This window comes from Theobroma umbraticum, unplaced genomic scaffold (assembly GCF_002168275.2).
Source record: "Theobroma umbraticum cultivar Fairchild unplaced genomic scaffold, ASM216827v3 scaffold_67.0, whole genome shotgun sequence".
In the NCBI taxonomy this organism is placed as follows: domain Eukaryota; kingdom Viridiplantae; phylum Streptophyta; class Magnoliopsida; order Malvales; family Malvaceae; genus Theobroma; species Theobroma umbraticum.
In genome coordinates, this window is record NW_018397262.1 from 92,653 (window position 1) to 119,455 (window position 26,803).

General features: G+C 34.5%; 6 protein-coding genes across 10 annotated transcripts in view; 4 read left to right on the forward strand and 2 right to left on the reverse strand.

The window, feature by feature from the left end:
* Positions 1-4,077, reverse strand: part of LOC110419553 (Thioredoxin family protein) — a 6,890-nt gene extending 2,813 nt beyond the window's left edge. For both annotated transcript variants that reach the window (XM_021432649.2, XM_021432648.2), the window contains exons 1-6: positions 3,686-4,077; positions 3,358-3,396; positions 2,892-3,018; positions 2,453-2,514; positions 1,383-1,450; positions 1,020-1,069 (exon numbers count right to left, since the gene is read on the reverse strand). In XM_021432649.2, the coding sequence (XP_021288324.1) occupies positions 1,020-1,069; positions 1,383-1,450; positions 2,453-2,514; positions 2,892-3,018; positions 3,358-3,396; positions 3,686-4,027 (688 nt within the window). In that variant the 5' untranslated portion in view covers positions 4,028-4,077. The remainder of the gene's footprint in view (positions 1-1,019; positions 1,070-1,382; positions 1,451-2,452; positions 2,515-2,891; positions 3,019-3,357; positions 3,397-3,685) is intronic.
* Positions 4,078-5,092: 1,015 nt separating this feature from the next.
* AMK2 (adenosine monophosphate kinase) lies at positions 5,093-10,034 on the forward strand. Of its 2 annotated transcripts, XM_021432074.2 has the most exons (8): positions 5,093-5,419; positions 5,535-5,630; positions 6,715-6,843; positions 6,914-7,048; positions 7,209-7,355; positions 7,523-7,597; positions 8,678-8,800; positions 9,908-10,034. In XM_021432074.2, exons 1-7 carry the CDS (start codon positions 5,204-5,206, stop codon positions 8,780-8,782), a joined length of 903 nt encoding a protein of 300 aa, XP_021287749.1. In that variant the 5' UTR covers positions 5,093-5,203; the 3' UTR covers positions 8,783-8,800; positions 9,908-10,034. The 2 variants fall into 2 exon arrangements, with proteins under 2 accessions (XP_021287749.1, XP_021287748.1); XM_021432073.1 differs by lacking the exon at positions 9,908-10,034 and having other exon boundaries at positions 8,678-8,979.
* On the forward strand, positions 9,956-16,952 carry LOC110419159 (S-adenosyl-L-methionine-dependent methyltransferases superfamily protein). Its single transcript, XM_021432072.1, has 12 exons — positions 9,956-10,090; positions 10,282-10,474; positions 10,555-10,635; positions 11,053-11,131; positions 12,415-12,556; positions 12,639-12,708; positions 13,483-13,547; positions 13,655-13,733; positions 14,947-15,034; positions 15,757-15,821; positions 15,944-16,033; positions 16,258-16,952. Exons 2-12 carry the CDS (start codon positions 10,289-10,291, stop codon positions 16,369-16,371), a joined length of 1,059 nt encoding a protein of 352 aa, XP_021287747.1. The 5' UTR covers positions 9,956-10,090; positions 10,282-10,288; the 3' UTR covers positions 16,372-16,952.
* A 643-nt stretch (positions 16,953-17,595) lies between these two features.
* LOC110419341 (YCF20-like protein (DUF565)) lies at positions 17,596-19,999 on the forward strand. Of its 3 annotated transcripts, none has more exons than XM_021432341.2 (4): positions 17,596-17,723; positions 17,881-18,088; positions 18,242-19,269; positions 19,863-19,999. In XM_021432341.2, the coding sequence occupies exons 1-3, from the start codon at positions 17,702-17,704 to the stop codon at positions 18,705-18,707; spliced, it is 696 nt and encodes a 231-aa protein (XP_021288016.1). In that variant the 5' UTR covers positions 17,596-17,701; the 3' UTR covers positions 18,708-19,269; positions 19,863-19,999. The 3 variants fall into 3 exon arrangements, with proteins under 3 accessions (XP_021288016.1, XP_021288017.1, XP_021288018.1); XM_021432342.2 differs by having other exon boundaries at positions 19,866-19,999; XM_021432343.2 differs by having other exon boundaries at positions 17,598-17,723; positions 17,830-18,088.
* On the reverse strand, positions 19,460-23,112 carry LOC110419340 (nitroreductase family protein). The gene is made up of 3 exons (XM_021432340.2): positions 20,935-23,112; positions 20,442-20,631; positions 19,460-20,035 (listed from the first exon to the last, which is right to left on the reverse strand). Exons 1-3 carry the CDS (start codon positions 22,522-22,524, stop codon positions 19,908-19,910), a joined length of 1,908 nt encoding a protein of 635 aa, XP_021288015.1. The 5' UTR covers positions 22,525-23,112; the 3' UTR covers positions 19,460-19,907.
* A 2,058-nt stretch (positions 23,113-25,170) lies between these two features.
* LOC110419411 (arginase 1, mitochondrial) overlaps positions 25,171-26,803 on the forward strand; it is a 2,845-nt gene continuing 1,212 nt past the window's right edge. Inside the window, exons 1-5 of the mRNA XM_021432440.2 lie at positions 25,171-25,351; positions 25,437-25,613; positions 25,726-25,885; positions 26,149-26,282; positions 26,686-26,803. The exon at positions 26,686-26,803 is cut by the window's right edge and continues 92 nt beyond it. Coding sequence (XP_021288115.1) covers positions 25,470-25,613; positions 25,726-25,885; positions 26,149-26,282; positions 26,686-26,803 — 556 coding nt within the window. The 5' untranslated portion in view covers positions 25,171-25,351; positions 25,437-25,469. The remainder of the gene's footprint in view (positions 25,352-25,436; positions 25,614-25,725; positions 25,886-26,148; positions 26,283-26,685) is intronic.

Sequence of the window (26,803 nt, forward strand, 5' to 3'; positions counted from 1 at the left end):
CATGAAATCTTTAACAAGATCAGAAATATATATAACATTACTGTTCTAGCGGTGCCCATGACGTCCTTCTATTAGGATGGTTCTCAACCAGGAACCTAGGAACTTAACTGGAGGGCATCTTACAAAAGAAGTACTATCAACGTGTTTTACATGCCAGAGAGGTTTCTTAAATCAGTAAAGCTGAAGTTTACGGTATCTAATTTTCCCTAAGATATGCGGGTTGTCAGGGACACAGAAAATCCCTGAGATAAAAACACCACTTGATAGTCGTCCCTTTGGCTGAAGAGCAGACATGACAGCTGAAAGTTCAAGTATTACATGAGGAAGAGATTATAGTTCTGTTGTCATGTACATAAAGGTTGCATGTTGGATATGGGCAAAGGAAAGAAAAAGGGTGGAGGTAGGCTAAAAACCTCACTGGTTGAAATATCACAAGCAGACTTGACATTTGGACATTTTCTAGTAGCTTTAGCCCCTAATGGAAAAGAATGGAGAAAAGTATTCATGTAGCTGACACCACTAATTTAATGTTAAGACTTAGTTGAGTTGTCAAAAATAGAAGCTCAGTCTAGAAAGAGATATTATTAAAAAGCAGTAGGTAGACCATCTGGCCAACCATAGAACCGAGTGTAAATGCAATTCTGCGACTTCCTATGATATTGGGCAATTGGGTTATCAAATTCATTCTAAACAATTCAATTATGTTGTCTTACGCTAACAAAATTATCCAGGTAAAACATTGAAAGATAGGTGAGTCCATATTTAGTGGACTTCAAGTTGCTTGATTACAAAAGTAGCAGATACTAAAATATAAAAAAAATTATATTCTAACATATTATTTATACATGTATATATATTTATTCTATTCCTTAACTTATAATTATCATGTACAAATCATTATCAAACACAGTAATGACTTACTAAGAAGATTCTAACAGAACAACAGGCGATCATTGCTACAGAAATTAATAGCAGTTAACGTTGCAACCATCCAAATGAGTTGAAACTTCACAACATACCACTTTCATACATTGATATTCCAGTATTTGGGTCAATGAGGAAGGGAAACCTGCATGAGAAGTTCAGAAACTTAGAGACCAAGTTTTCCGTAAGAGAAAAAGGAGAAACACACAACAACATTAATTACTCCATTTTTCCCCCTAAAATGCTTTAATTAGGTTTGATGAAACCAATACCAATTAAGCTCAGGTAGTATCTAAAACATTAATACATACAAAAATTTGTGCATCATCTTCAACATATAAAGTTACTAATATTCAAGATAGCTGGAGTTTCAATGACTTGAAAACTTCCAAGCAACAACCAAAACTCCAACGGAACAACAGCTTCAATCAACAAAAGTGCGAGAGAGAACCACATACTGCTCTTTTCCACCAAAGCTTCTAACCATTTCCCTATGTCTTATAGAACCTTTAGGGCAAGGATAGACCTATACATAAATGCCAAAAAGTTTGCATCAGGATGCAGGGGGCCCAGATACAGCAGACTATTAAAAATAAAGCTATTTCTTTTAAAAGGGATTCATATACTGACAATCTAGTCAAAATGGGCATGGAATACTGTATAAATGTGATATAAAGCTGAATGCATTTGTCACTTTAGTCACTTTTCTATGAAGAAGCAAACAAAGGATACATTTCTGTTCTGATCATATAAAGAGTGCACTAAACACTGAAAGACCCAAGAAAGCAGGCCAGAAGTGGTCCATTTGATTCACCAAGTCAGCAAACTTCATTTCAAATTATTTTGACTAAGGGTTTGCAGTCACTGCCACACTCGTTAAGCCCTAGAGGTGGCAGAACTGAGCCAATATTTCTGGTAGTTTATATTTTTTCATGTGAATTTTCTTCTTCAATTAAGAATATTATCTCTTCCAAATTTTTGCTTAAAGTTTGGAACTTGATATGAGCTTTTATTTTGCCATTGGCAGCAATCTTGGAAATAAATCAGCATTATTTTTACTAGCTTTCATAACTTTAATAGTACTCAATTTAATTTTGAGTCATTTCAGGTTATCTTTCCAGATTGTTCGAATTCAGGTCATTAGGTTCAGATCAATTTGGGCTTGGGTTCAAATAAGATGGACAGGTATTTCAGGTTCATGTCAGTTTTGCCACCTCTATCCCAACACAAAATAACCTGAACCCAAAAATGACCCGAATTTCCCTTGACCCAAAATGACCCAAACAACCAGCTCAATTGCTACCTCTATTAAGCTCTCTAACATTGCAATAGGCTGGGTGATATAATGCTTTTTCTAAATCTTAAAATAAATAAAGACGACATTTGTTTTGCATTACTTTTTTGAATTAAAAAAGCCCCTCAGAAAACAATCAGGAAATAGACTTTTTTCATATAAGAGGACAGCTGCTAATAAACTTGGTCAATAGTGATCAAGAACGAATTTTTAAATGTATATAGTGATTCTCACCTCTACAGAAAGATCCAACTCTGTCAATGCTTCCCTAACCCTTCTGCAAAAAGGGCATGCCTCTGTTTAAAAAATTCAAATATTAAATAAAGTGAAAACATTCAATTTCAGAAAATTCCAATCAAAGCAATTAGTTCAAACATTGATCCCAATATTAACGATAAATTTTACCACAAGGGGTAAGAACTTAGTAATTACTATGTGCTTATTTAGTTGTTTTCAGAAAGCTAGAGCCCATTCTGCCATTTACTAAAGTAGCCTCCTTTTTGTTCTTGGTCTTATCCTAGCCCAAATGTTGAACAAAAAAAACTAAGCTAAAACAATGTAAATCACATTACTAAACATTCTTGAACCTCATAAAATGTAGAAGGCAACTTTTCTAATTTCTGACTTTTATAAGCATATTATGAGCCAACCCCATGATTGAAAAGATGATTACCAAATTCAAAGAGTTGCATACGCATGGGAGGATCAGAAATCGTTACATCCTGGCTCTCTAAGCTCCCTGATAGTGATCTTGATCCCCAAGGAAATCTTGCTAAGCTGGATAAGGAAGATGTTGCAACCTACTATTGAGCCAGAAAAGAAAAAGAAAGTTAGAGAATTAAAGCTCGGCCAATGCAAGAACATAAAAAAGGGTATAAAAATGGTTGAGATCCTTCCACAGACTGGAGCAATAACAGGGGTTATGCCAGCATGGAGCAATGAATTTAATTGTTTGTGATGCATTTAACACAGGTTTAAATGATAACTTTTCCTGAGGATCTACATAGATGAAAATTGAAGAAGGAAGAGAAACTATGACAAAAGACTTATGACAGTAAAAAAGAAGTGAAAGATAATAGTTGGGGGGAAAGAATCAAGTGATCTAAAGAGAAAAAGGGGCGACTTTTGAAAGAGATTACCTCTAGAGCATGATTCCGTTCTTGGGAGGGATCTCCTCCCTGCAAGGCACAGTACAAAAGGCATTGATAAGACAAAAATAAAAGGCTATAGAAAAATCACCACAGAAATTAGGACTGCATATACTAAAACATTGAAATCAATTCTAAGAAGGTTAATACAGTAAAGGAAATATGTTTGGAATTGCAGTAGAGAGACATACGCCTAGTATTGAATCTACTCAAAACTGAAACTTTCTTTAATTTTCAGCTACCCATCTCATCATAGAGTGAGCCAAATTCCATGATTACCGCTACTAAAATAAAGTTTAAAGGAAACAGAGAGACTTACAGAGAATAACCTGAGGAGGGGACAAAGGATCGATAATAAACTAGTGGATGCATTGCCATCAGCAGTTGAACTCGAAGCTGCAGCATTTTCTCCTGAAACTTGTGGAGAGGGTTCCCTTGTGCCTATATCTTGGTCAGCAGGTTTTGCGAGATAGTATCTGTTTCTGCGTGAGACCCATTTCACGTTTCTCAAGAATTCTTGGGAAGAAGAAGAGAATAGCAGCGAAGAAACCGGAAGCGAAGCAGTTGGAGATGGAGGGTTCTTGCTGTTTGGGTTTGAGGAATATCTGTTACTGGGGTTTAAAGGAAAGGAAGAAGCGAGGGAAGATAAAGAATGTGTCATGGTTGAGCGGTGTCCAACGTTCAGCCTGCCTCGCAACTTTTCCTACTCCGGAGAAGTTATAAAGTTTTTTCTTTTATCCGCACAATTTTTAGGTGTAATAATTCATAAAAATTTAAGTAAATTTATTATTATTTTTTATTAAATTTTTATATTTTTATTTTAATTTAAATAATTTTTTTATTAATATTTAAATAATTATTTAATTAAATGTGATATACTGATGTATTATAATGATATAATAATATAATTATATATAATATTTTATTTTATAATAATTAATCAAAAATTAATTATTAAATTTTATTTGATCTGAAATAAAAATATATAAATTTGATTAAATAAAAAAAACATATTAACTCAGTATATTATTTTATACTTATGTAAAGTTGACAAAGTAGGTAAAAAATGTGACACAATCGTCTCATCATATTATAATAACATGGATTATTATATGTAAGTATGTAACCTTAGTGTGTATAAAATTTGATAAATAATATTTTTAATTAATAATAATTAATTAATTATTAATATAAAATTTTAATTAAATATAATAATTTTATTTAAAATTTTTAAATAATTATGAAACTTTTTTTTTAAAAATATAATGTCAAAAATTTCTTATTTCAACATATCAAGATAATTATTTTTACTAAAGTATTATAATCTTTAATATAACATTAAATAATTAAGATCAATTTAAAAAAATTATATAAAATAAAAAATAAATTTTTAACACATGAAAATATTTTTTTCTTCAATTTTTTAATTTATGACTTTATCGATTAAATAAATTGAAAGAATATATATATTTTTTTAATTGAGAGAAGAAAAATTCAAATTTTATATTTTAAATAAAAGATTATACATCAATTATTAAGTTAAATATCCAAATGCTTAAAAATATTTTTTTTACCCATGATATAAATAATTAAAAATATTTTTAATAATTTATCAAAATAATAAAGATTATTAAATTTTTGTGTAAAATATATTATAATAAATTATTTTTATTATTACCAAACTGAATTTTTATATTTTATATTTTAAAGAGGTATGCAAGACAGGCGCTTGTTTGAAAAGATATGATAGTAATGGCGGCTGTCAAGTGTTCTTCGTATTTGTCCATAGACAAAGAGAGATAGAGTGAGAGAGAGAGAGAGGCAGAGAACCATAGAAATGGCAAGCAGTTCATGCCTAAACATCGCCATTACTCAGCCCTGCGTTTCTCTCTCTCCATCATTTTCCCCAAATTCAAAGCAGCCTAACCAATCTCTCCTTCCCCAGTCTTCTTTCACGCCGATTCATTCTTCTTCCCTTGCTCTCCGTTCTAATCAAATCCTCTCCCACCCTCGCTCTTACAAGCTCCGTTTACCAAATGCCCCCAATTTCCACGTAATTTTCCTTTTTCAATTCTACGGGTTGAGTTAATTTTCCCTTTGAATCTGTTTTTCTTGTTTCTTCTTGCTTATTAATGGTATTTTTTTTGAAAATATTAATGACGTGGCAGGTTGCAGCATCGGCTAAGGTAGAGCCATTGAAGGTAATGATATCAGGGGCTCCTGCTTCTGGTAAAGGTACACAATGTGAGCTCATCACCAAAAGAGTAAGCTTATTTGTTTTTTTTTTTAATTTATTATTATGGTTATCTTGTCTTTTCATTTTTTTCTATCGATATTTATTTAATTTAAATTGTTATAGGTATATTTAGTATTGTATATCATCGTATAAAGGGGCAATTACTGGGTTTTATTTTTATGCCTTGATTTTACATGTTTACTTATGAATTAAACTATGGTTTGCTTTTCCCTTGAAAATTCTAAAACAACCTTGAAATTATAATTTTGCTTAATTAAAGTTGCTATAGTTTGATATATTTCTGTTAGCTGGTTTGAGCTTTTGGGGTTAGTTTATTTTGTTATGTTAGGGTAAAACAGATAGAAAAGCATAAGAACAATTGGATTTCGTAACTGGGATTGCTATGTGGTTACGATTTTGGGGGAAAAACCAAGGGTTAGGAAAGCTATACTAGGTGCTGTCCTGGTGTTGATCACAATATTTTAAACAGTATTTTGGATTTTGGGTTGACCTTTAATGGCCACTTAATGTGGATTTGCTTGGAGTGTAAGAGAAAAAGATCATTTAGAGTGTTTTGCGAGAGCAAATCAAGCGGGTTTCATATTTTGTGGCTAGGTTTGCAGAAATTGAATAAAAATATGAGGAGAATGACATTTCTACATGTTACACCTAAACCAGCTGTGAAATAAGGGGGTGGAGTTGCATCTGATGGAAGATGTGTATGTAAAGATACAGCTATTTTGCTTGACCAAGACCGTAATTTCAGATTAGCTTGATATCTATCTTAACACTTCTTGATATCTTTGTTTCCTGTGTCAGTTAATGTGTTCTTAATTTGCCTTTGTGTTAACCTCTAGCTATAAGAACAAATTCTTTGGAGCAAAGATATAGAAATGAAATAAATGGTAGAGGATGAAACCAGGATGGTCATTTGCAGTTCTGTAGTGATTATTTGTCAATACTTGGCTAAATAGCACATTTCACTTTCTTAAGGCATTGCTTTCTGTCAATAATGATGGCCTTATGTCATGTTACTTTTATTTTTGGATGAATCTCTCATTTGCAACCAAAGTTAAGAATGAGCAGATTGGATTTTGTTTGTGTTTATTCAGTATGGTTTGGTGCATATTGCTGCTGGAGATTTACTGAGAGCAGAAGTTGCTTCAGCAAGTGAAAATGGGAAGCGAGCAAAAGAATACATGGAGAAAGGAGAGTTGGTGCCAGATGAAATAGTTGTTATGGTAGGGAAGATATTGTTCATTTTGTCACAGAATGTTTTCCTATTGATGAATCCTATAGTTTTGGTCTTAGATGGTCAGGGAGCGTCTGTTGCAACCAGATTCTCAAGAAAAAGGATGGCTTTTAGATGGATACCCTAGGAGCTTATCTCAAGCAGCTGGTCTTGAGGATTTTGGGATTCATCCAGATGTTTTCATTTTGTTGGAAGTAAGAATATATTGTTGCTGTTTTTGTTGGTTAACAATTTGAAGTGCATGCTGTTTTTTAGCCACTCATAAACTAGTTCATAGTTGTAATTTTCAACTATAAGCATCAATGAAAGTGTGCTCTCTGCCATCCTTGTCAAATATGTCCAACTTGCTTGCAGGTTCCTGAAGACATTCTAGTTGAGAGAGTGGTTGGACGAAGATTAGATCCTATTACAGGGAAGATATACCACTTGAAATATTCCCCCCCGGAGAATGAAGAAATTGCTTCTAGGCTTACTCAACGTTTTGATGATACTGAAGAAAAGGCATGTCTTATTATTTGTAGTTTGGATTTCTGTGTTCTTTAGATTTTTGACACGTGTGTTTTTTTCCTTTTTAACTTTTGGGATTCTTCTTCCGTTGTAGTTGTGCCCTGGCATTTTGTCCATGTTATTAAACTGACAAGTTGCATTACCTTATTTGCATCTTTTAGGTCAAGTTGCGGCTACGCACGCATCATCAAAATGTGGAAGCTGTGCTTTCTAAATATAAAGATATCACAGTCAAGGCATGTTAAATTCTCTCTATGGCTTACTCTCATACCTCCTTGTGTAACATTAGTTGATATAAGTGAAGGCTTGCCGAGGGTCATGCAGAAAAAGATGAAAAAACTGAATCATTTATGCTGTTGGCTTTGTTCTATAATTAAAAGAGGTTCAAATTTTAGTATTCATAAATTAAAAACCAAACTCTTTTTGGTATGGGGTTTTCTTGCAAACCTTTTATATATCTAAACGGAGCTGAATTTGTTTTTACCTTTTGTTAATTAAAAGGTAAGGCATAGCAAGCAAGATCAGGTTAAGTTCTGAAAGACAATTTTCAGGTCATGTGATTATGGGAATATTATGACAAAAAAAAGGAGTTTTTTGTATATTGTTTTTTCTCAAAGACACTAGAATGAGCTAGGCTGGTGAGAATACTGGCATGGGTAGTGAAGGTAGGTGTCTTAATTCAATGAATGATGTGGCTTGAAATAAGAATAGATTGCTGGAAAAGTTTTATGCAGGTGCTATTCGTCTTTGTGATGGCAAGAGACAGCAACTAAAACACCCTAGCCAGACAAAGCAACTAGAATTCAAACTGTCTAAGTTTGATGATGCATGTTAGTCATGATGCCTTTATTATGAATCTCATTAATATGTGGGTTTAAGACATTAACTACATATTCTCAATTTGTCGTTCTTTCTTGCTACATTGGTGTGCATGAATCCTGGATTACCTAATTGCTTATATCATATTGATGTTTTAAATTTAAACCAGTATTCATATTTGTGATAAAATGTAAAGTTTGATGTGTTCCTCATGTTCAAGATTAATGTTTGCTGATAACTATGCGTGAGAATTGAAAAAAAAAAGAACAAAAAAGGGAATTAATAAAGGTATTATCTTGAAATACACAGGCTTTCTTATTGTTTGACACTGTTCCTAAAGATGAAGCTATTGTCTGCTGAATCATTTTACGGCAGGAAAAGTGGTTACCAGGATGGATTAAATTTAACTATCTTTGAATTAGTTTTTTGAAGAGAATGTTCGGAGGCATATATGATTTGGTAGGTTTGACAACTTTATTTGTTTCGACCTATTTCAGGTCAATGGAAATGCCCCCAAGGAGAACGTGTTTGCACAAATTGATGCTGCTCTTATACAACTACTTGAGCTTAGGAAGGAGAATTCTGGATCTATGGCTGCATAAATAAGACTAGATTAAAAGGTGGTTCAATACCCTTTTACACAATTTATTCTTGGAACTTGCGTAATAACCAGTTCAATGTTTCGTTTCTTTCTTTATTTTTTGGTAAAAAGAATAACTAGTTCAATGTTAAGAATAGTACCTTGCTGATTTTATGATCTTTTATAGAGTTACTAGAGTGTCCCATCTGTTACCATCAATTGTGTGGTCTTCTGATGGTATGGTCTCATTCATGCCTTCTCTCTGAGTGCTACATTGTGCAACCATCTCAATACTTTGAGATCATGGCATGACAGACCCACTCTTTGGTAGTCCTCCCTTGGATCTCTCTTGTGACATTGGGGCTGTCATTGAGGCAGTTCCCACACTCTGCACTCTTCCGCAAAGTCCTTGTTGCTAGAGACTCTGTTTTTCTCAAATAAGTACAAATAATTAATTGTGGACTCAATTAAATGTCATGGTTCACACCAATCTGTACGGAATTGTTCATTCTGGTTAGATTCACGTTATTATGTAACAAAAAATACTTCACAAATTAAAAATGATATGAACAGTGAAATACTTAATTGTATTTTAATATATAGTCGATATGGAATTTAATCGTAATAGTTTTCTTCATTCCAACAAGATTCACCATCGTTAGTCGTTTTTGATATCAAATGTTACGGTTTACACTCATATGAAACGGGGTTTTGACAGTTTTATCTTACAAAAAACATATTTTTCATTTGGAGAATAATTTAAAGATATGGATATTTAAGTATTTAAAAATTTAATAATTTTTTTTAGACAATGACATCAAAATAATTTTTATAAAAATTAATTATAAATTTGATTTATAAATTGTAATTAAATAATTTATTTGATATTTAAAATTTAAAAATATCTAATTAAATATTTAAACTTTATTTGTTTATTCAATTTATAAGTGAGATTAACATCACGAGTTAGTCGAGTGAGGTATAAAAAAATTGATAAAATTTGTTGTATCAAATTTTCCTTTAAAAGTTTTGATATTTTTATTTTTAAAAAAGGAAAAATTTATAAGAAAAAGTTAGGAATAGGTTTAAAAAAAAACCTAAAAATAAAATTATTTTTGATTTTTGACATTTAAACCAAATTATACAGTGCTCAGTCTCATTGCCTTGACAACGACAAGAAGAAAACCGGAAACGACACTAACAGCTTTGGACTTACAGTTGCCCAAGTAGGTTCCCATAGTGATCCGTTGGTTCGACGACTCGGAGCTGCCCAGCGATCCATTGTTCAAGGCTTTGGTAGCTCCAAGCATTTGCTTCTCGTCAATTCTAGGTTGCCCCTAATCCCTTGTCTGCTCATATTTGGAGTTGTTGCATGCTCATGGTTCGACGAATTGTCTGAGAGAGATAAATAGGAGTAGGACTGATTATTCCGATTTAATTAAGGGTTTTAAAAAGAAACATAAGGATGTGAAATGTATTAATTACTCATTTTTGGGTTTCCTTCCTTGTTTACGAATGTAGAAGAAGAATGAGGAGCTCCCTTTTCTATCATACAACTTGTTCCCTGTGGAGAAGAAGAGGACCAACAGCCAAACCCTACTATTGTTTCCTATCCTCCGCTTCCTTCTCCACTGCGGACTATGACAATGGCGACGCCTTTCAAAGCAATCCTTCTAAAGTCAAGATCTTCGACCGCCACCTCAAACGCAAACATGTACTAGTATTTTTCAAATTTATATGACTGTGATATGCTTCCTTCTGAAATCTAGTAAGTGATTGATTTTCGGGTGGCAGCGTGATCGAGCTGCGTGGTTGCTGCGTCCCAATGATTCCTTTGTAGATGCCGTAGCTGAGAATCTGTTAGATCGCTTGGAGGTTGTGGTCCACTTTGCTTTACTTACCATTTTATTTCGTGGATAAGTTTCTAATTTAATTTTAGTGATGTAATTTAGTGGCATAAGGTTTTCTGTTGGTTAGAAATTCTATTTCCAAGAAATATAAATTTATATCAAAAGTACTATAACTTTGTGATATTGATTTTAAGGAAAGTGGTGCTATTGCCTCAACCTTAAAGATAAGTTTCGTACTATACACACACACACATACACACTTTAATTAGTACTAGGCACTTCAATATTTACTTTCTATCATTTACTTTTTACTTATTTGCAACTTTTAGGAATTTATGTGAAGAATAAACGAATGCAAGTAGCAAAAGCAACAACTAGAAGGAGGTTCCTTAGATGGAATATTATAATTGTGAAAGTGAAAGATGTATTTGCTTTTTTGTAGGACTGTAAGAAAACATTTGCTACAGCATTGTGTCTGGGAGGCTCTTTGCAGGCTGTGAGGCAATTGCTCCGGGGTCGTGGTGAGAGTTGGTTTAGCAATTTCCTCTCCTGCCATTTCTATTGCTACTTAAATTGTTTATTATGACAATTGTTATACATTGTTTTCTTTTTTTGAAAATTGCAATTACTAAAATAATTGTTATACATTGTTTGTATGTGTATTTTGAAGAATTGTAAGGTGTAACGTTATAGTTTATTTTCTAGTGTTGTGGTGAACACGAGGATGAGTTTCTGAACTCTAGTGGCAACATCATGCAAATGCCAAATAAAAGGGTTTTCTCCAAGTCAGTCTGCAATGACAGACTCGAGTATGTTTAGCATAGCCATTTAGCCAATGGCATGTTCTTTTAACTTTAGAGGAAAAATATTTAGATGATGGGATCCTTTTCAATTGATAGAAAGGTGGAAGATAACTTTCAGTGAAAGCTTTCTTTTTATGTGGCAGTGGTTGAATTAGTTAGAGGTAGTGCTTGAAGTGATTGCTGCTTTTCATTTCTAATCAACATATAAGATTTCTGAGCCTGTTTTAATTCTTTTTTTTATTTAGAAGTATGTAAGTAATATGATTCTGATTTTTTTTTTGTTTCTTCGTGTTTGAGGCTTGCTACTCAATTAGGTAAAAGTTTTAAAACACCCATTTGAAATCAAGGAAAAATCTCAAGGATTTTGAGCAGAGAAAAACCAATTGCAAATAAAGTGTACAAAATTGTATGTGTGAGATGCTGCCATTGGAAAGCATAGTTGGTTACTGTTTGTTGTGTAATCACAGTTGTTTTAGTGATTTAGGTTCTATCATATGAGATGGTTGTTGCCATGTTAAGGCACAGGATTGTAACTTCTGCAGCTTCTCCTTCCTAGAATTATTGTTACAATATAATCAAGTTATTTTTCATGCTTATAGTGGTTCATTGTTGTTTCTTGAAGTCTATTTTTGAAGTCCTTTCGGATTGTTGATTTTGCTACTTCCTTTTGGCTTTCAAAATCAAAAAGGTAAAAGGCGGATTTAGATACAAAAGCAAAAGTTATGTATATCATTCAATATTTAGAATGTCTCATTGACTGCTTTATTGTATGTTCAATAGCTGTTCAAACTTGCTCTTGATGCTTGCAAGTTGCAATGATTTGTTTGTAACTCATACTAAGAATTATCTTTTTCCTTTTCTACACATTTGTAGAGATATGTTGCCGTTGTTAGGAAATATTTAGGGAAGTGTGATATTTATGAGTGATTGAATCAAAGATGGCCCTGTATGGTTAGCAACTGTTATCAATCACAATGATATTGAAAACTGTTTGGTGTCAGGTGAAATTGATAAGTTAATCATGATGGATACTTCATATGATATGGTAAAGAGGTGCAAAAGTTCTCTACCAGATTCCTGTAATGAAAATATTGAAACATCATATGTGGTTGGCGATGAGGAGTTTCTGCCCATTAAAGAAAGGTAAACATGAAAATTTTAATCTATTTATTATTGTTGGAAAATTTTGTTTACATTCTAATTGGTTGTATTTGTTGATGTAAAGTTCAGTAGATCTGGTAATCAGTTGCCTAGGCCTCCATTGGACAAATGATCTTCCAGGTGCCATGATACAGGTATGCACTTTGTATTTCTCATTGTATTAAGCACCCATGTCAATTTTGGTGCAGTATGGCTTAGCATTGGCTTGAGATTGAGATGCATGTTATGAGTACACTATAACTGAATAATGGGATGGTTAGGGTATTAGTAACAAGCATAATTATTGTGCATATACTTTAGCAAAAGAGATATTCCCTGCTTTTAGATCTGCTATATATATGTTCAGTCCCTTCTTTTAGGAAATGATAATTTTTCTTCTTCATCTCCTTGGGACAAGCTTTCACTTTTATTCTCCTAAAAAAATCAAGCAATAATTAAATATCTTTCTTAAATGATTTACATGGCTGTGACTAGTGAGGTAAATATGAATCCATGGTTGAACAGAAGAACTGTAAATATTTTCCACACATGTTCTTATGATTATGAATCTTGAGTGCAAGCTAGTAGCATAGTGGCTTCTGTAACAATAAGTTGTACATCATGATCATCAATGTTTGATTGAGAGGTGTAAACTCACTACAATTACCAGTTGAGATGCATTGTGCTCAAGGAGAGGAGTGCTAAAATTCAATTATAAAGGCCTCAGCTAATTTTTATGCCATGTTTTCTGTTGTTGTAATCTATTTTTGTTCTGCTGACACTCAAGAACAGCTCCTTGCTCCCACAGCCCCTCTGTTGTATTTTTTTAATGGAGTTTCTTGTTAAACTTTATAATCACATGCATAATATTCAGGTATGTGTATATGTCCATGTCAATGACAGAGTCATGTTCATTGTATTTATGACAGTGTAAGCTGGCATTGAAGCCGGATGGCCTATTCTTAGCAGCTATTCTTGGAGGCGAAACTTTAAAGTTGACTGTACCCTTTTCTTTTTAACTGCATTGATTTGAACCTAGTCTATGCATTGATGCATGGGCTGCCTTCCTATCTCACTTTTGTAGCTTGTACTTTTGACTAGGGAGCTTCGCATAGCATGCACCGTGGCTCAAATGGAGCGTGAAGGAGGCATTAGTCCTCGGTTATCACCTTTGGCACAGGCATGTAACTTGCTGCATATTTTCTGTCAACTCAGTTGCTTGGATGTTGATAGTTTTCTGAGTTTCCTAATCTTTTATGTTATAATTCAATCAGTGGATTATTTATGTAATTTTTATTATTCATTCTTGTTTACTTTTTAGCTATTGCATTTCCACTATTGATTTATACTGTTCATGCTTTCATTTGACATAACTATATGTCTATATCTATGCGATAGATAAAATTGGCTTAAAAGATTTAAAACTTTTGAGGAGATCGTTAGCTTTAATCAAAATATATTGATCTTATACACACTTATAATTCATCTGCATATTGCAATGTACATGGAAAACTTATACATGCCTATGAAGTTTATCTCTAGTTTTTTCTATCTTTCTTTTTTTTCCTAGTTTCAATGTGCATGCCAAATGGTTGATGGGGAATACCATATGGCTAATAAAGTTGGAAAGCACCAATGTATGACATTTGGTACCTGAAAACATGTCTTTTAATTTAATTAGGTTTCATTCTGAATTGTATGAACCAGTCTGAATTGGCATGAGGTGATGCTAGTTTCTTTTGCTTTATTACTTTTGCTGTTCATGGTATGTCTTCTGTCTCCTATTAAAACTGTTGTATTGCTAACCTATATAAGAAACTAGGTTGAATCTAATATCGGATTAGGAAACTAGGTTGAATCTAATATCGGATTAAGAAACTAGGTTGAATCTCATATCGGATTGCTGGTCACTATTGCAAAACTGAAGTTGATGCTGATATTGAAATTTTAAACTTAGAGAAAGAAAGCAAAACAAGCTCTTGATGTTTCTTCCTCTCCCTCTCTCTCTCTTTTTTTCTTTTTTCTGTTGGGAGGGGGTTGGGGGTGTGGGGGGAGGAAGTAAACTCTCAGTGTGAAAAAGTATTGATCATAATGGTGGGAAACAACGCTGGCAGCATCCAATTAAAGTATATTAAAGGCAAGGGAATGCTAGTTCCCAATCTGCAAACTTTGATTTGGTTTTTCCTTGGTGATTTGCATTTGACACAGGACCATAAGTGATTAAGCTTGTTTTGAGTTACATTAATCATGTCTCAATTACATAATGCGATTATGTCTATGTTTAAAAATAATAATGTCCCAATAAAACAAATTTCTTTTAAGAAAAAAAGAAGAAAAACAATTTTCCTATGTCACCCGTGGTGCTAAGCAGCATTTTAGCATGTCTTCCTCAGGTCAGGGATGCAGGCAACCTTTTGACCAGGGCAGGGTTTGCACTTCCTGGTGTTGATGTTGATGAATATGTGGTTAGGTATAAGAGCGGTAAGAACTTCTTCACATTTTTTGAGGTTTCGATTTGTACAGTTGTACCATTTGTCTGATAAGGTGATCTATATCAAATTTACGATGTCTAGCTCTCAACTATGGGCGTATAAAATGTCTGGGTAAATTTCATGTTTATTATGTCTTATTTTCCATGATTGCTTTAAACAGATGGACATGAATATAGAGCTAGCCAAGTCATTAAACAATTTGCAAATGGGAACAATAAGTTCTTATGAAATTCTTAGTTGCATTTTAGAGGTCATCTGCGGATACAAATGGAGGAATCAAAGCATGGAACTTTATCTGAACAAGATTTTATCATGTTTTAATAAAAAAGAGGCTATCATTGAGGAGCTTCCACATTTATTTGTGGATTTTGGTGACAATGAATTAAGAAACAAGAAATATGAGATCTGCTGCTAAAGCAACTTCAGAATTTCAGATTATTGACATGCTGTAGTTTTTGCAGCCAGGAATACTTCTAGCTGTAATAATTCCCTGTTATTAGGATAAATGTCATAGGAAATATGTATCGATGGGATTTGGGATTGAGAAGAGAGTATTTCATATTGGTTTGCACCGAATGTACATTTTACCCTCCATATAGGTTCTCTCTTTGATGATGATTAACTGGCCTTCTATTCTTTACCTTGCTGAATTTGATAATATTATTTTCATTATTAACAAACCATGCCTCTGTTTCTCTCTCTTTTGTGCAGCCTTGGACCTAATAGAACATCTGCGAGAAATGGGTGAAACTAATGCTCTGCTGCAAAGGAGCAATGTAAGACATCTTTTGGGCAATGATGTCCATATGATTTAATCGAAGTGATACTTCTTCAAACAAGGAACAAAATATGTTAATTTAAATCTTGTTAAACTTCATTTATTCTACCTTGAAACCAGATCCTGAAGAGGGAAACAGCTCTAGCAACTGCAGCTATCTATGATGCGTTGTTTGCAGCTGAAGATGGCACCATCCCTGCAACTTTCCAGGTCAGTGCATTACTGTCCATTGCAAGGTAATAATATCATGACTTGGAAAGGGTGATATTTTCATGACTTATCTACTCTATCCGGTATTTTCGACACCAGGGTTATTAGGATTTCATAGTCTCTATCAAATCGAAGGCCTGACTTGACTCTTGGAATAAAATTATTAATGAATCACTAGGTCATGTCTTACGAGAGGTGTTTTGACACTATGATTGCTCTTGTAGGTGATCTACATGACAGGGTGGACAGAACATCCTTCTCAACAGAAGGCCAAAAGGAGGGGTTCCGCCACTGTATCCTTCAAAGACATCCAGAAACAATTTGGAAGTGGGGGTTGATCTCTCTCTGTGCAGTGTTGTACATTCATTTATGTGAAGAATAAGTGAACCCCAGAGCTGAGCAGTATAATCAAGCAAACACAAGGAGGGGCTAGGTAAAGAAAGAAAAAGAAAAAGAAAAAGATTAAAGATGATGTGAATAAATTCTTTACCTTGTAAAGTTCAGATGTTTCGGAAATGTGGGTGATGCCGAGGGATGCATATAATCTAACTCGATTAAGTAAGATTAAGGTATCTTACAAACACTACTAGTAGTTAGCAATAATTGTTTTGAGTTGTTCAATCATTAGGTTATTATGAGTTTTGAGTCATTTTGGTTAAGATCAAGTTGGCTGCTTGAGTTGATTTAAGGTCAAGTCATTTCATGTCAATTCAAGTCACAAATTAGATTGTCTTGGATTGAATTATTTCGAGGTTGAGTTGTTTAATTACTGAATTATTACAAGTTTTGGATTTTTATTAATCAGATTGTTTCGACCGACCGAATTGATTACAAGTTGAGCATTCGAATTCGCGTTAATTTGACTCACAATTTTGTCGAATTATATTATTTCGGATTGAATCACTTGAAGTTTGGGTTGTTCAATTTTTAGATTCTTATGAGTGGATCATTTTGTATCGGTTCATTTTATTAAGTTATTTTGAATTTCAGATTATTTTTAGTTTAAGTTGTTCAATTAAATTTGGTTATATGATTTTATTTTTATAACGTGACATATTAATTTGAACTTTTTTGATCATGTGGATAAATTTTTCAAAAAATATTAATACAGAAAACTTAAATTTTAGTAAAATATATTAAAATTTTTTTTTTAATTTTTAAAAATGTTAATTTTTACTTAATTAAAATAAAAATGACATTTTTAGTTTGATATATCATGTAATAAAAAATTAATCCACCTATGACGGATGATCGGTAAAATGCCCGTCATCTAAATTAAAAATAAAATTTCAACACCGTTATCAATTGTTTTTTTTAAAACAATTTTTAATAAAAATATATAATTAAATTTATTAAAATTAAAATAAAGAGATTAAAATAATTGAACAGACCCAAAACTCAAAATAAGAACAGAGGTATACTCCAAGCTAGTGCATGTAAAGCGGCGGGGTAAATTTTAATCGGGTCGGGTGGAACATGGACGCGGGTATGTGGAGCGGAGATCTCACAGTCGGTCACGGTCACATTTTATTGTATTGGGTAGCAAACAGAGTATTGGTGTATGAAAATTTCTGCCTCTCACTACTCTCCCTTCCTCTTTCTTCTTCCTGTTATCTCCTGTCTCTGACCTCTGTAATTTCTTCAGCACGTTGCGCTGCGTTTCCTTCAATGGAATTGGAAGCTGTTGTTTGTACGCTCTTTGTCTCTCTGTCTCTGCATCTTCATTTCAAGTTTTCTTATGCTCCCTTTGGGTTTTACTCATCCTAATGTCTATAATTTTCAACCCATCATACAAGAGCCTGGAATTTGGGTCTGCTACTTTGGGTTATTGAGTTGTTAGTTTGCAGGTTTCTGCGGAGCTATGGCGACGACAACAAGCTTACCCAACCGTCCAAGGCATGCTAATTTTTCCATTTGTAAGCTTCTCAGTTCAAGTCATGCGACTGTAGACCCTGGAGCATGCTCTCACAAGAATGGTTGCTTCTTTGGACGGAAACCCAGTTACCAGCCCTGTTCCATTCATGTAGCTCAACCCTTTTTCATCAATAATTTCAGGTACGTAACTGTGAACCCTTTTTTAACTTTGGGTCAAATGGGTTGGCACAATCTTATTTTCCTCTTTTTAATATGGAATGGAAGCGAAGTAGTTGTTCAGCTCAGGTATGTTAAATGTTATTGAAGGTTGTATTCTTGATTCAACTTCTGCAGGAGGATGGCATGGTCTATTAGAAGCAGTGTGGATGCCAGCGGATTTGATCCTTCTTCCAGCAATAATGGCAGGCCGAGATTAATTAGGGCCATCCAAGTTATTCAAAGTAAACTAGGTGTGAGACTTCAGGAGCTAAGGAGAAACCTTCCAATGAAGATACTCTTTTTCTTGCTAGGATTTTATTGTGCAACTGCATTTGCTACTGTTATTGGGCAGACGGGTGACTGGGATATTCTTTCTGCCGCCTTGGCTGTGCTTGTTGTGGAGGGGATAGGAGCCCTCATGTATAGGGCCTCTCTTCCTGTACTCGCCAATGTTAGGAGTCTGATCACCATGTTTAACTATTGGAAGTCTGGGCTTACTCTCGGTCTCTTCTTGGATTCATTTAAGTATGAAGTGGATAAGATTACTGGGTTTAGTGATCTCATAAATTTTGAAATAGATGTGTTCCCTGTATTCTTGTAGCAAGCTGCTGCTCTGATATGCTGTTTGGTAATGTATTGTGCATCCATCATGGAGTTGAAAGCGTGGGTGGATTCAATTCCAAGAGCTCTGGTTGTCAATGATGGCCTTTGATGGACTATAAATGGTGGCACTGAGACGAAAGCAATGTAGTAGTAATTCGTATGGAGTAACTCCTTTGCCTTGTCACCTATGGTGTTTTTGGTTCCCTAAGTTCATTCTTTGCTTGGAATTACGGGTAGAATCTCCTGGCCATAGTTACAAAGACTACAGTGCATCAATGATCATATGGAGAAGTAGGACAGAAGTTTTTTCATGCTTCAGGCTTGCCCAAATTTTTTATCCGACTAATCTCCTAGGACAACAGTGACAACGTCTGTTTTGTCACGTAGAGGAACTTCCATGGGTTCTAAACAAGTTTAAGTATTGCATATGCTTTTCTTCTCAGCTTGTTGGTTGGAAAATTGATGCTGTGAATAGTTGAAGATATTGAAGGATCAAAGGAAGGCAGTTATCACTGGCATGTATACCTTTCAGCTGATGTCAATAGTGCAATGTTCCATAGGTATGCTTAATATATTTCAGTTTATTTGTTAAGAGTCCACCATATTGGCCCTGCAGGTTAGTTTGAATCCTTTCTGAAAGATCTGTAGTCTACCAATGAGCAACTCTACTTTTTTCATTTTCTAGAATGCGGAGTGCAATGCCATTGATCATTCTCTTTGTATTGTATGTCATTGCAAAGAAAAGCAAAATTTTAAAACTTGATATTTTTTTATTACAACAATATTAGTTTGCTTTATACAAAAAAAAAAAAACAATATTAGTTTCCTAATCAAAGGGGAGAGCACTTGTGGTTTTCCCGACTCCTCCATTGTTTCTCTTTGTAGTCTTATACACTCCGAATTTGTCATCTAGTGAAATTCGGATTTAGACAAAAGTAAAATTTACATGCAGCAATAGCTTTGAGGACGGCCCTGTATCTATCTAAATGTCTTGCGTTTTTATATGCACCTGCAAACCTTAATGGCGTCATCCTTGTCTTTGTGTATAATTTTACTTTACTCTTGATCTAAATTTCTCTCCTCTTTTGAATCACCTGCATTCTTTACTGGCAAACTTTCCTAACTGGGTAGAGTGGTAACTGGTGCTCAACAGCAGCTTCCTGTAATCTTGATACAAACACGACCCAGCAAACTGCAATCATTTATCAATGCTAGGGCCTGGATATGCTGGCAGGCTCATAATCCGCTTGTCCAACACAGGGCCTCCGATGGTGAAATGATATAGACTCTGAAACTTTGATCCTCTAAACCCAAGAAGTTCGTGCACTGCAAATGTACAACAAAATGAAAAATCAGACATCATTTTGATTGTTGCACAATGACAGAGCGCACCTTGTTGTAATAAGGGGGAGTTGGGGCAAAGGCAGGCCTTAGATTTTGGTGTTACTCATTATAGAGGAAAGAGTATGTTCTTTAAGGACATTTTTTCCTCATTTCACTGCAATTATCTCAAAGGAACATGCAAATTGTAATGGCACTGGCTTATACACCCTGACCAAGGATGAGACCACCTTATGCAACTACTGACATAAAGAATGCAGTATACCTCAGATGAGATATGTAACCTATCATCCTTTATGTAAAGCTCCATGTGATGACTAGGATACCATTTATAATCACTGTTGATTTGGAATGCTAGGGTCAAAACAAAGGTGAAGATAAGGAAACATACCAGGATCATCGAAGAAGCAACCAATTCCAGTTGCAGATATGCCAACCGCATGTGCTTCAAGGTACAAGACCTGGCCAAGAACTCCAGTCTCCCAAAACAGTCGAGGATACATCCATGCACCCTTGTCACTTAAGGTAGGTTCAAAATGGGCCACCATCCCAAGGCTGAAGCAGCCATCACTAGCAATGTCCTGTAAGTTAAGCATTTTAGTCATATTTAAAAACTAGGTTCCAAGGTTTGCACTCAGCAACAAAACAGCCTTCTGTAGGAAACAAGGCCATTCTTGAAAACATATATTCTCAAGCATTTTCTGCAAAGCTTTTTTCCACTTCTAGCATTCATATTTAACTAGCATTTATATTTGCAAATTTCATGCACTGATAGACTAGGGCTATTGTTGCATAAACCTGTTTCCATTTCCCAAATCAAGCACTTCCCTAACATAAAAAGTTGCTTTGCCAGTGAATATATATATAGGAAGAATCGCACACACCTGATGGCAAGATAGGCGTTTGGCAAGCTCTTGGCAGTTGGCAGTGGCAAGTTCATACAAAGGAAGATCATCAGGGCATCCCGCTGGTTTCTCCCAGTTAAACTCAGGCCTGGTAGCCCTCTTAAGCTCCTCTAAATGATCCTCATTCCTTACCAAGAAATACAATCCTTTGGGCAAACCTACCACTCTATGAACAAACAAAGCAGCATGAACCTCAGCATCCCAAGAGAGAGCCCGAAAAGGCAATGCTAATTGCCTTCTATGCTTCCCTCCATTCCCTGAAGGAACGCAATGCAACAAAATCTGATAGAACGTTTCTCTTTCCATTACAGTTACTCCATCCATATCAACCGCGCTCCTCCTTTTCCTAGCAACTTCCCTCACCGTAAGACCTTTGTAAGAGTTTTCACTACAAATTCCACTGCTTTGAAATTGATCCACAGGAAATTCTCCGCTTTGAACGGTTAATGGCTTTTTAACTGCCTCAGCTGTCCTGTAAATTATGTCCCAACAAACATGCTCTCTGCTAAGCGAATTTGGCTTCCCTTTCGACTCCAAATTCACGAATTCCTTGACTGCAGAACTAAGTTCCTTATAATTTGCATGGAATTGGTTACTCCCATTTGGAAAAACAAGAAGCAAACAATCCGGGTGCTCGAATTCAATGTCAGGAAACTTCCCTTTGATTGGTCTTGATGGAACTTTGAACTCTGGAAAAATGTCAAGCCCCATTAGCTTCTGCAAATCGTCATGCCCAAACCCATCTAGAAGCTTCACGTCCCAGCCAAGGGTTGCCGCAGCCATCGCAACAGCTCCAATCGCATGACCCACATCGTGGTTGCAGTACCGAAACGCGCGTTCTCCGTATTTCCATGCTTCTCGCCAGAAAATAGAAGAAATTCCGATGAGAAACGAGTTCTCCGGGAAGAATTTGGGGAAAAACCCAGAAGGGATTGTGGCTCGAACCTCGAGAGAGTGCTCTTTCGGAGCATAATGTGCGACGAAAGGCGAGTCAGAGAGAGACTGAATTGGCGGAGAAATGAGGTAAGCCTCGGTGGGGTGCAAATTGCCGCTGCTGGGGTTGACCCGAAGGGACCAAGTGCAATTGCCGGTGGTTTTCCAAGCTGAAAGAGCCAGAGAATCGTAGAACAGTTGGGAGATAGAGGATTGGGAGATGGGTTTAGGAGGAGGAAGAGAATGGAACAAAGAAGAATACAGGGGAGCATCATCAGTTATAGCTTGTTTCTCTGCGGGAAAGTGCAGGAGGGGAATCAGCGGAGCAGAGATGTAACGGCGAAAGGGGTTGGGTTGATTGGCCCAATCCAGACCACGTGGTCCTCTCGCGTAGTTAGTGAAACTGTGCTTCGTTTGATGATGGTATTTGAGTGCTTGAGCTACCTTTCCTTGTTCTTCTCCTTCCTTATTGGGGTCCTTCACAGATGGTGAGGCCGCAGAAGAAGAAGGGAAAGACATGGTTGGGATCTTTCTTCTGTCCGGGCGTGGCAAAGACAGAGAGGTTGAAGGAAGAATGTGGAAATGTGCAGCGTTGAGCGGCAAACAAAGCCTTGAAGGAAGGAATTGGAGTACCATTTTTGAATCTTAGAGCCATACGATACCCCTACCGTCTCTTCTAGAATTACTATAGAAGAGACACAAAAAGCGAGCGAACTCCATTTCCAACCAAAAGCCCAACACTTGGGTTTCAAGTAAGGCTGCCAATAGACCTGTCAAAATGGGCCGAACCTATAGGGTCGGTTTATTTTTTATTAAATATGAGGTGAGCTGGGTTGAAAATTTTTAACTCATATTTGAACCGGGTTTAAATGGGTCAGCCCACCAAATCAGTGGGCTGATGTGGGCTGGGGCAGGGCTAACCCATGGGCTAAAAAATAATTTTAATTATTTTATATATTTAATTATGAAAAATCAATAATTTAGTTATCAATAGTATTGTTTATTTTATATATTTCAATGTCTTTAATTTTCACTTGTCAAATTAAAAATTTTAATTTAAATTAAAACTTATTATCTCTTTTTCTTTTATGGTAATGAATATTAGATGATAAATTAATAATAATTCAGACCTTGAGACATCATTGCTGTCTAAATAAGATTTAAATGTTTTACTTGAGAATGAAGATTGAGGAGGATATAAATGAGTCTTAAAATTTTTATTATTTGGTTATATACTTATATTTATAAGATAGTAGTTTGTGTTAAAGATTTAAACTTTATTATGTAATTTATTTATTTTTTTATATTTGGTGTAATTTATTTATTTGTAACATGTTTTTATTATTCAATTTATGAATTAAATCATAGAACAATTTTATTAATAAAAAATTTATCAAGTAAAATTATAAAAATTAATTATTTTTGAAAAAAATAAAAATGGGTTGGCCCAACCCAACCCATAGGCTAACAAGGGGTGGGTTAAATATTGAAAATTTGAAAATTTATTTATATTTGATGTAATGTATTTGCTTATTTATTTTTGATGTAATTTATTTGTTTGTAATATATTTTTATTATTTAATTTATGGACTAAATCATAGTATAGTTGTATACTTGTATTGATGAGTGGTAGAAATAATTTTTTTTGAAAAAAATAGGCTAGCCTGGCCCGGCCCATGGGCTAGCAAGGGGTGGGCTGGGTTGAACATTTTGTATGGGCTGGCCCGGCCCTGCCCATATCTTTTCAGCCCACAAGGGCTAGGGCCGGGTTGGGCCGGGCTGGCCCATATTGACAGGTCTAGATGCCAATAGTATTATTTAATTCCAATTCGTTAATGAATAATAATTTTTATTTAATATAATTTTAAAATTATTTTAAAATTTTTTTATTATATTTAATCAAATACCTAAATATTTATTTTTGATTAAATAAATTTTTACGAGTAGCACTTGATTAATTACAATTAAACAAATATTTGAATATTTGATTCATTACTCGATACATAATTTTTTACTTAAAGAACAAATTTTAATTCTTCTCCTTTCAATTTAAAAAAAAATAGAACTAAATAAAATATTATTTATCATTTATTTTATGTGGTGTTGATTTATTATTATGAATGATGATATAACATATTAATGTGTCATATCAATGATATGAAATATTAAGTTATATTTTAATTAATAATAATTAATCAATCATTAATAATAAGAGTATATTTAATTTAAAATAAAAATATGTAATAGTTAATTACAATAATAAAAAAATAAAGATTTATTAGAATTTTTTTAATATTTGAAAAAAAAATTGAAGCGGTGTGTTTAATTTGTAATATTAAATTTTAATTTCACATATTATTGCTTTGTTTAGAAATTATTTATGCTTTATCAAAGATTATTGATCATTTAAAATAATTTTTATTATTTTTATGATTTACTTTTAATTTTTAATTTTTTTTATTTTAAATTCAGATTAAATTTTGAATTTTCTTTATATAAGTACTAATAACCAAATTTGGACATTAAATATTAATTTTTGAATAGAATTTAATATAAATAAATATAAGTATATATAAAGTTTATAAAAGTTTGCAGTTGCATAGAGGTGCGTATCCTGGCTAGCCGCAAAACACATTGGAGCGCCTCTTCTACGGCATTTGTTAACTCGTCCAATATGCCTGGTGACTCAGCGACACCACTTCGCCAATTTCTCACGTCACGGCTAATTGATTCTACCACTCTCCTCGCCACTTCAATCCACAAAATTGACCCTCTTTTCTTTTTTACTATAGCCACTCAACCGTGCCCCATCTTCTTTGATTTAACTCGAATTAATCTTTATCTCGATTATAAAATCTCTCACAAGAGATTTTACAAATCAAATTTGAAGAAAGTTTTGATCTCATTCACTACTTATTCATATTTTTAATAAAAAAACTTTATTCATAAGTTTATTGTTTTATTTTTTATTTACGTGAGATTAAAGATATTTTACTCTATTTAATTATATATTATATTTATTATACTGATTTTTAAATAAAAAGATATTATTTTGATTTTGATATTTATAATGAAAATTTTTATTGTGGGTTTATATTTTTAATTTAAAAGATATATATAATAGTTGAAATGTCAGACAGTGGGCAGGGTATATATGTCTTTTCAATCTGGCCTTTTCCAGCGGAGTGCCCAATACCAAAACAGAGCAAGCAAAAGCTAACTCCACGCCATTCCAATTAGCAATCATTACTTTAATTAAATAAAAAATGGAATGTGATTTATCTTTAATCCGATCCGGTCGTGGCATTTGGCTTCTTCTTGCTGCAACTGGAAAAAGCTGAAGTGCCATCTGCATGGCTTCCTTCTTCCTTTTTTCTCCTTAAATTACTTCTCTCATCACTCGAACGAGTCGTCTCTTTCGACTCACTCACGCTCTCTCCCGCCTCTGATCTTCCTTTTCAAGGTACAAAACCCACCTCTTCCTTTATTATTTTTCTGTTTCCTTTGCTCGAAAGGAGAACTAATCTTTGCTTGTTTTCTATTTTAAGAACACCTCCAATTCTTGGCCGTTCATTGCGGACATGTCAGCCATAGGGCGGAGCAGAGGAATCCATTATTTGCAGAAACTGAAAGCTGCAAATATACCTTCTGATTTGATCGAAAAGGGCCAGCATCGTGTAATAGATGCTTCTCTCACCCTTATTCGCGAGAGGGCAAAGCTCAAGGTTCTTTTTTAACATTTCAATTCTTTAATTGCTTCTTTTGACAAGATTTTGAGCATCGAGTTTTGAAGATTGTTGACTCTGGAATCTGAAACTTATTAATGGTACTCCCTAGGGTGAGCTTGTGCGTGCTTTAGGAGGTTCTTTAGCATCCACTTCTCTGCTTGGAGTTCCTTTAGGACATAACTCATCGTTTCTTCAAGGACCCGCGTTTGCTCCTCCTCGAATTAGGGAGGCAATCTGGTGTGGTAGCACTAACTCAACCACTGAAGAAGGTAGCTTCTTAATTGCCCTTTCTAAGATTTTGCTTATATACACTTTTTTGATTCTCAGCACTGATATTGATATCCCATCTCGATGGGTTAGATGTTATCATAACATTTAGACCTGAATATATATGCTGTGTTTCTGAATGTGAGAGTTTTAACTGTTCTGATAATCATTGTAATGGATTTGGCTGACATTTGGAATCTAAATTAAAAGGGTTTCCTGCACTGAGTTCTTAATAGTGTTCTCAATCCTTTCCTTGGTCCTGCAGGGAAGCAACTAAATGATCCACGGGTGCTAACTGATGTTGGTGATGTCCCTGTCCAGGAGATCCGTGATTGTGGTGTAGATGATGATAGATTGATGAACGTCATAAGTGAGTCTGTCAAGTTAGTAATGGAGGAGGTGAGTTTTGGTTTAACTGTTGGCTTCTTTCTCAAGAAATACTATGATTAATTGTGGTGATTATTTTGGTGTTGGGCTACTTACATATTTAGACCTTGAATTTATACTCATTTTGAACTGCTGGACTTTGTCTTAGAAAACAACCTTGTGATCATCTATGTGGTTTGAATTGGTTGAAATTAGTTAAATTTACTTTCCACTTGTTTGTTGTTCTTCGTGCTGGAAGTCTTTGATTTATTGTTCAATATTGCTCACCAAAGCTTATTTTGTTGAGAGGGAAGATTAGTGGTGTTTAGGGGGCCTTTGATCTAGATGCTGGTTGCAATCAATACAAGATTATCTTACTTGTAGGTCTTGGTTCAGATAGATGAATCTTAACTCTTTCAATGTCTGCACTTTTCAGGATCCATTACGCCCATTAGTTTTAGGTGGTGACCACTCAATATCTTTTCCTGTTGTAAGAGCTGTCTCTGAGAAGCTTGGTGGACCTGTGGATATACTTCATTTAGATGCCCATCCTG

Bases quoted from the DNA above. Each gene is read 5' to 3' on its own strand.
- AMK2 (XM_021432074.2), top strand. From the start codon at position 5,204: ATGGCAAGCAGTTCATGCCTAAACATCGCCATTACTCAGCCCTGCGTT. The intron at 5,631-6,714 runs GTAAGCTTATTT...GTGTTTATTCAG, and splicing joins GTGAGCTCATCACCAAAAGA to TATGGTTTGGTGCATATTGC. The intron at 6,844-6,913 runs GTAGGGAAGATA...TTTTGGTCTTAG, and splicing joins CAGATGAAATAGTTGTTATG to ATGGTCAGGGAGCGTCTGTT.
- LOC110419159 (XM_021432072.1), top strand. From the start codon at position 10,289: ATGAGGAGCTCCCTTTTCTATCATACAACTTGTTCCCTGTGGAGAAGA. The intron at 13,548-13,654 runs GTTGACTGTACC...ACTTTTGACTAG, and splicing joins CTTGGAGGCGAAACTTTAAA to GGAGCTTCGCATAGCATGCA. The intron at 16,034-16,257 runs GTCAGTGCATTA...TTGCTCTTGTAG, and splicing joins CCATCCCTGCAACTTTCCAG to GTGATCTACATGACAGGGTG.
- LOC110419341 (XM_021432341.2), top strand. From the start codon at position 17,702: ATGGAATTGGAAGCTGTTGTTT. The intron at 17,724-17,880 runs GTACGCTCTTTG...GTTAGTTTGCAG, and splicing joins GGAATTGGAAGCTGTTGTTT to GTTTCTGCGGAGCTATGGCG. The intron at 18,089-18,241 runs GTACGTAACTGT...CAACTTCTGCAG, and splicing joins TTTTTCATCAATAATTTCAG to GAGGATGGCATGGTCTATTA.
- LOC110419340 (XM_021432340.2), bottom strand. From the start codon at position 22,524: ATGGTACTCCAATTCCTTCCTTCAAGGCTTTGTTTGCCGCTCAACGCT. The intron at 20,632-20,934 runs GTGTGTGCGATT...CTTAACTTACAG, and splicing joins AACGCCTATCTTGCCATCAG to GACATTGCTAGTGATGGCTG. The intron at 20,036-20,441 runs GTATGTTTCCTT...GTACATTTGCAG, and splicing joins TTGCTTCTTCGATGATCCTG to TGCACGAACTTCTTGGGTTT.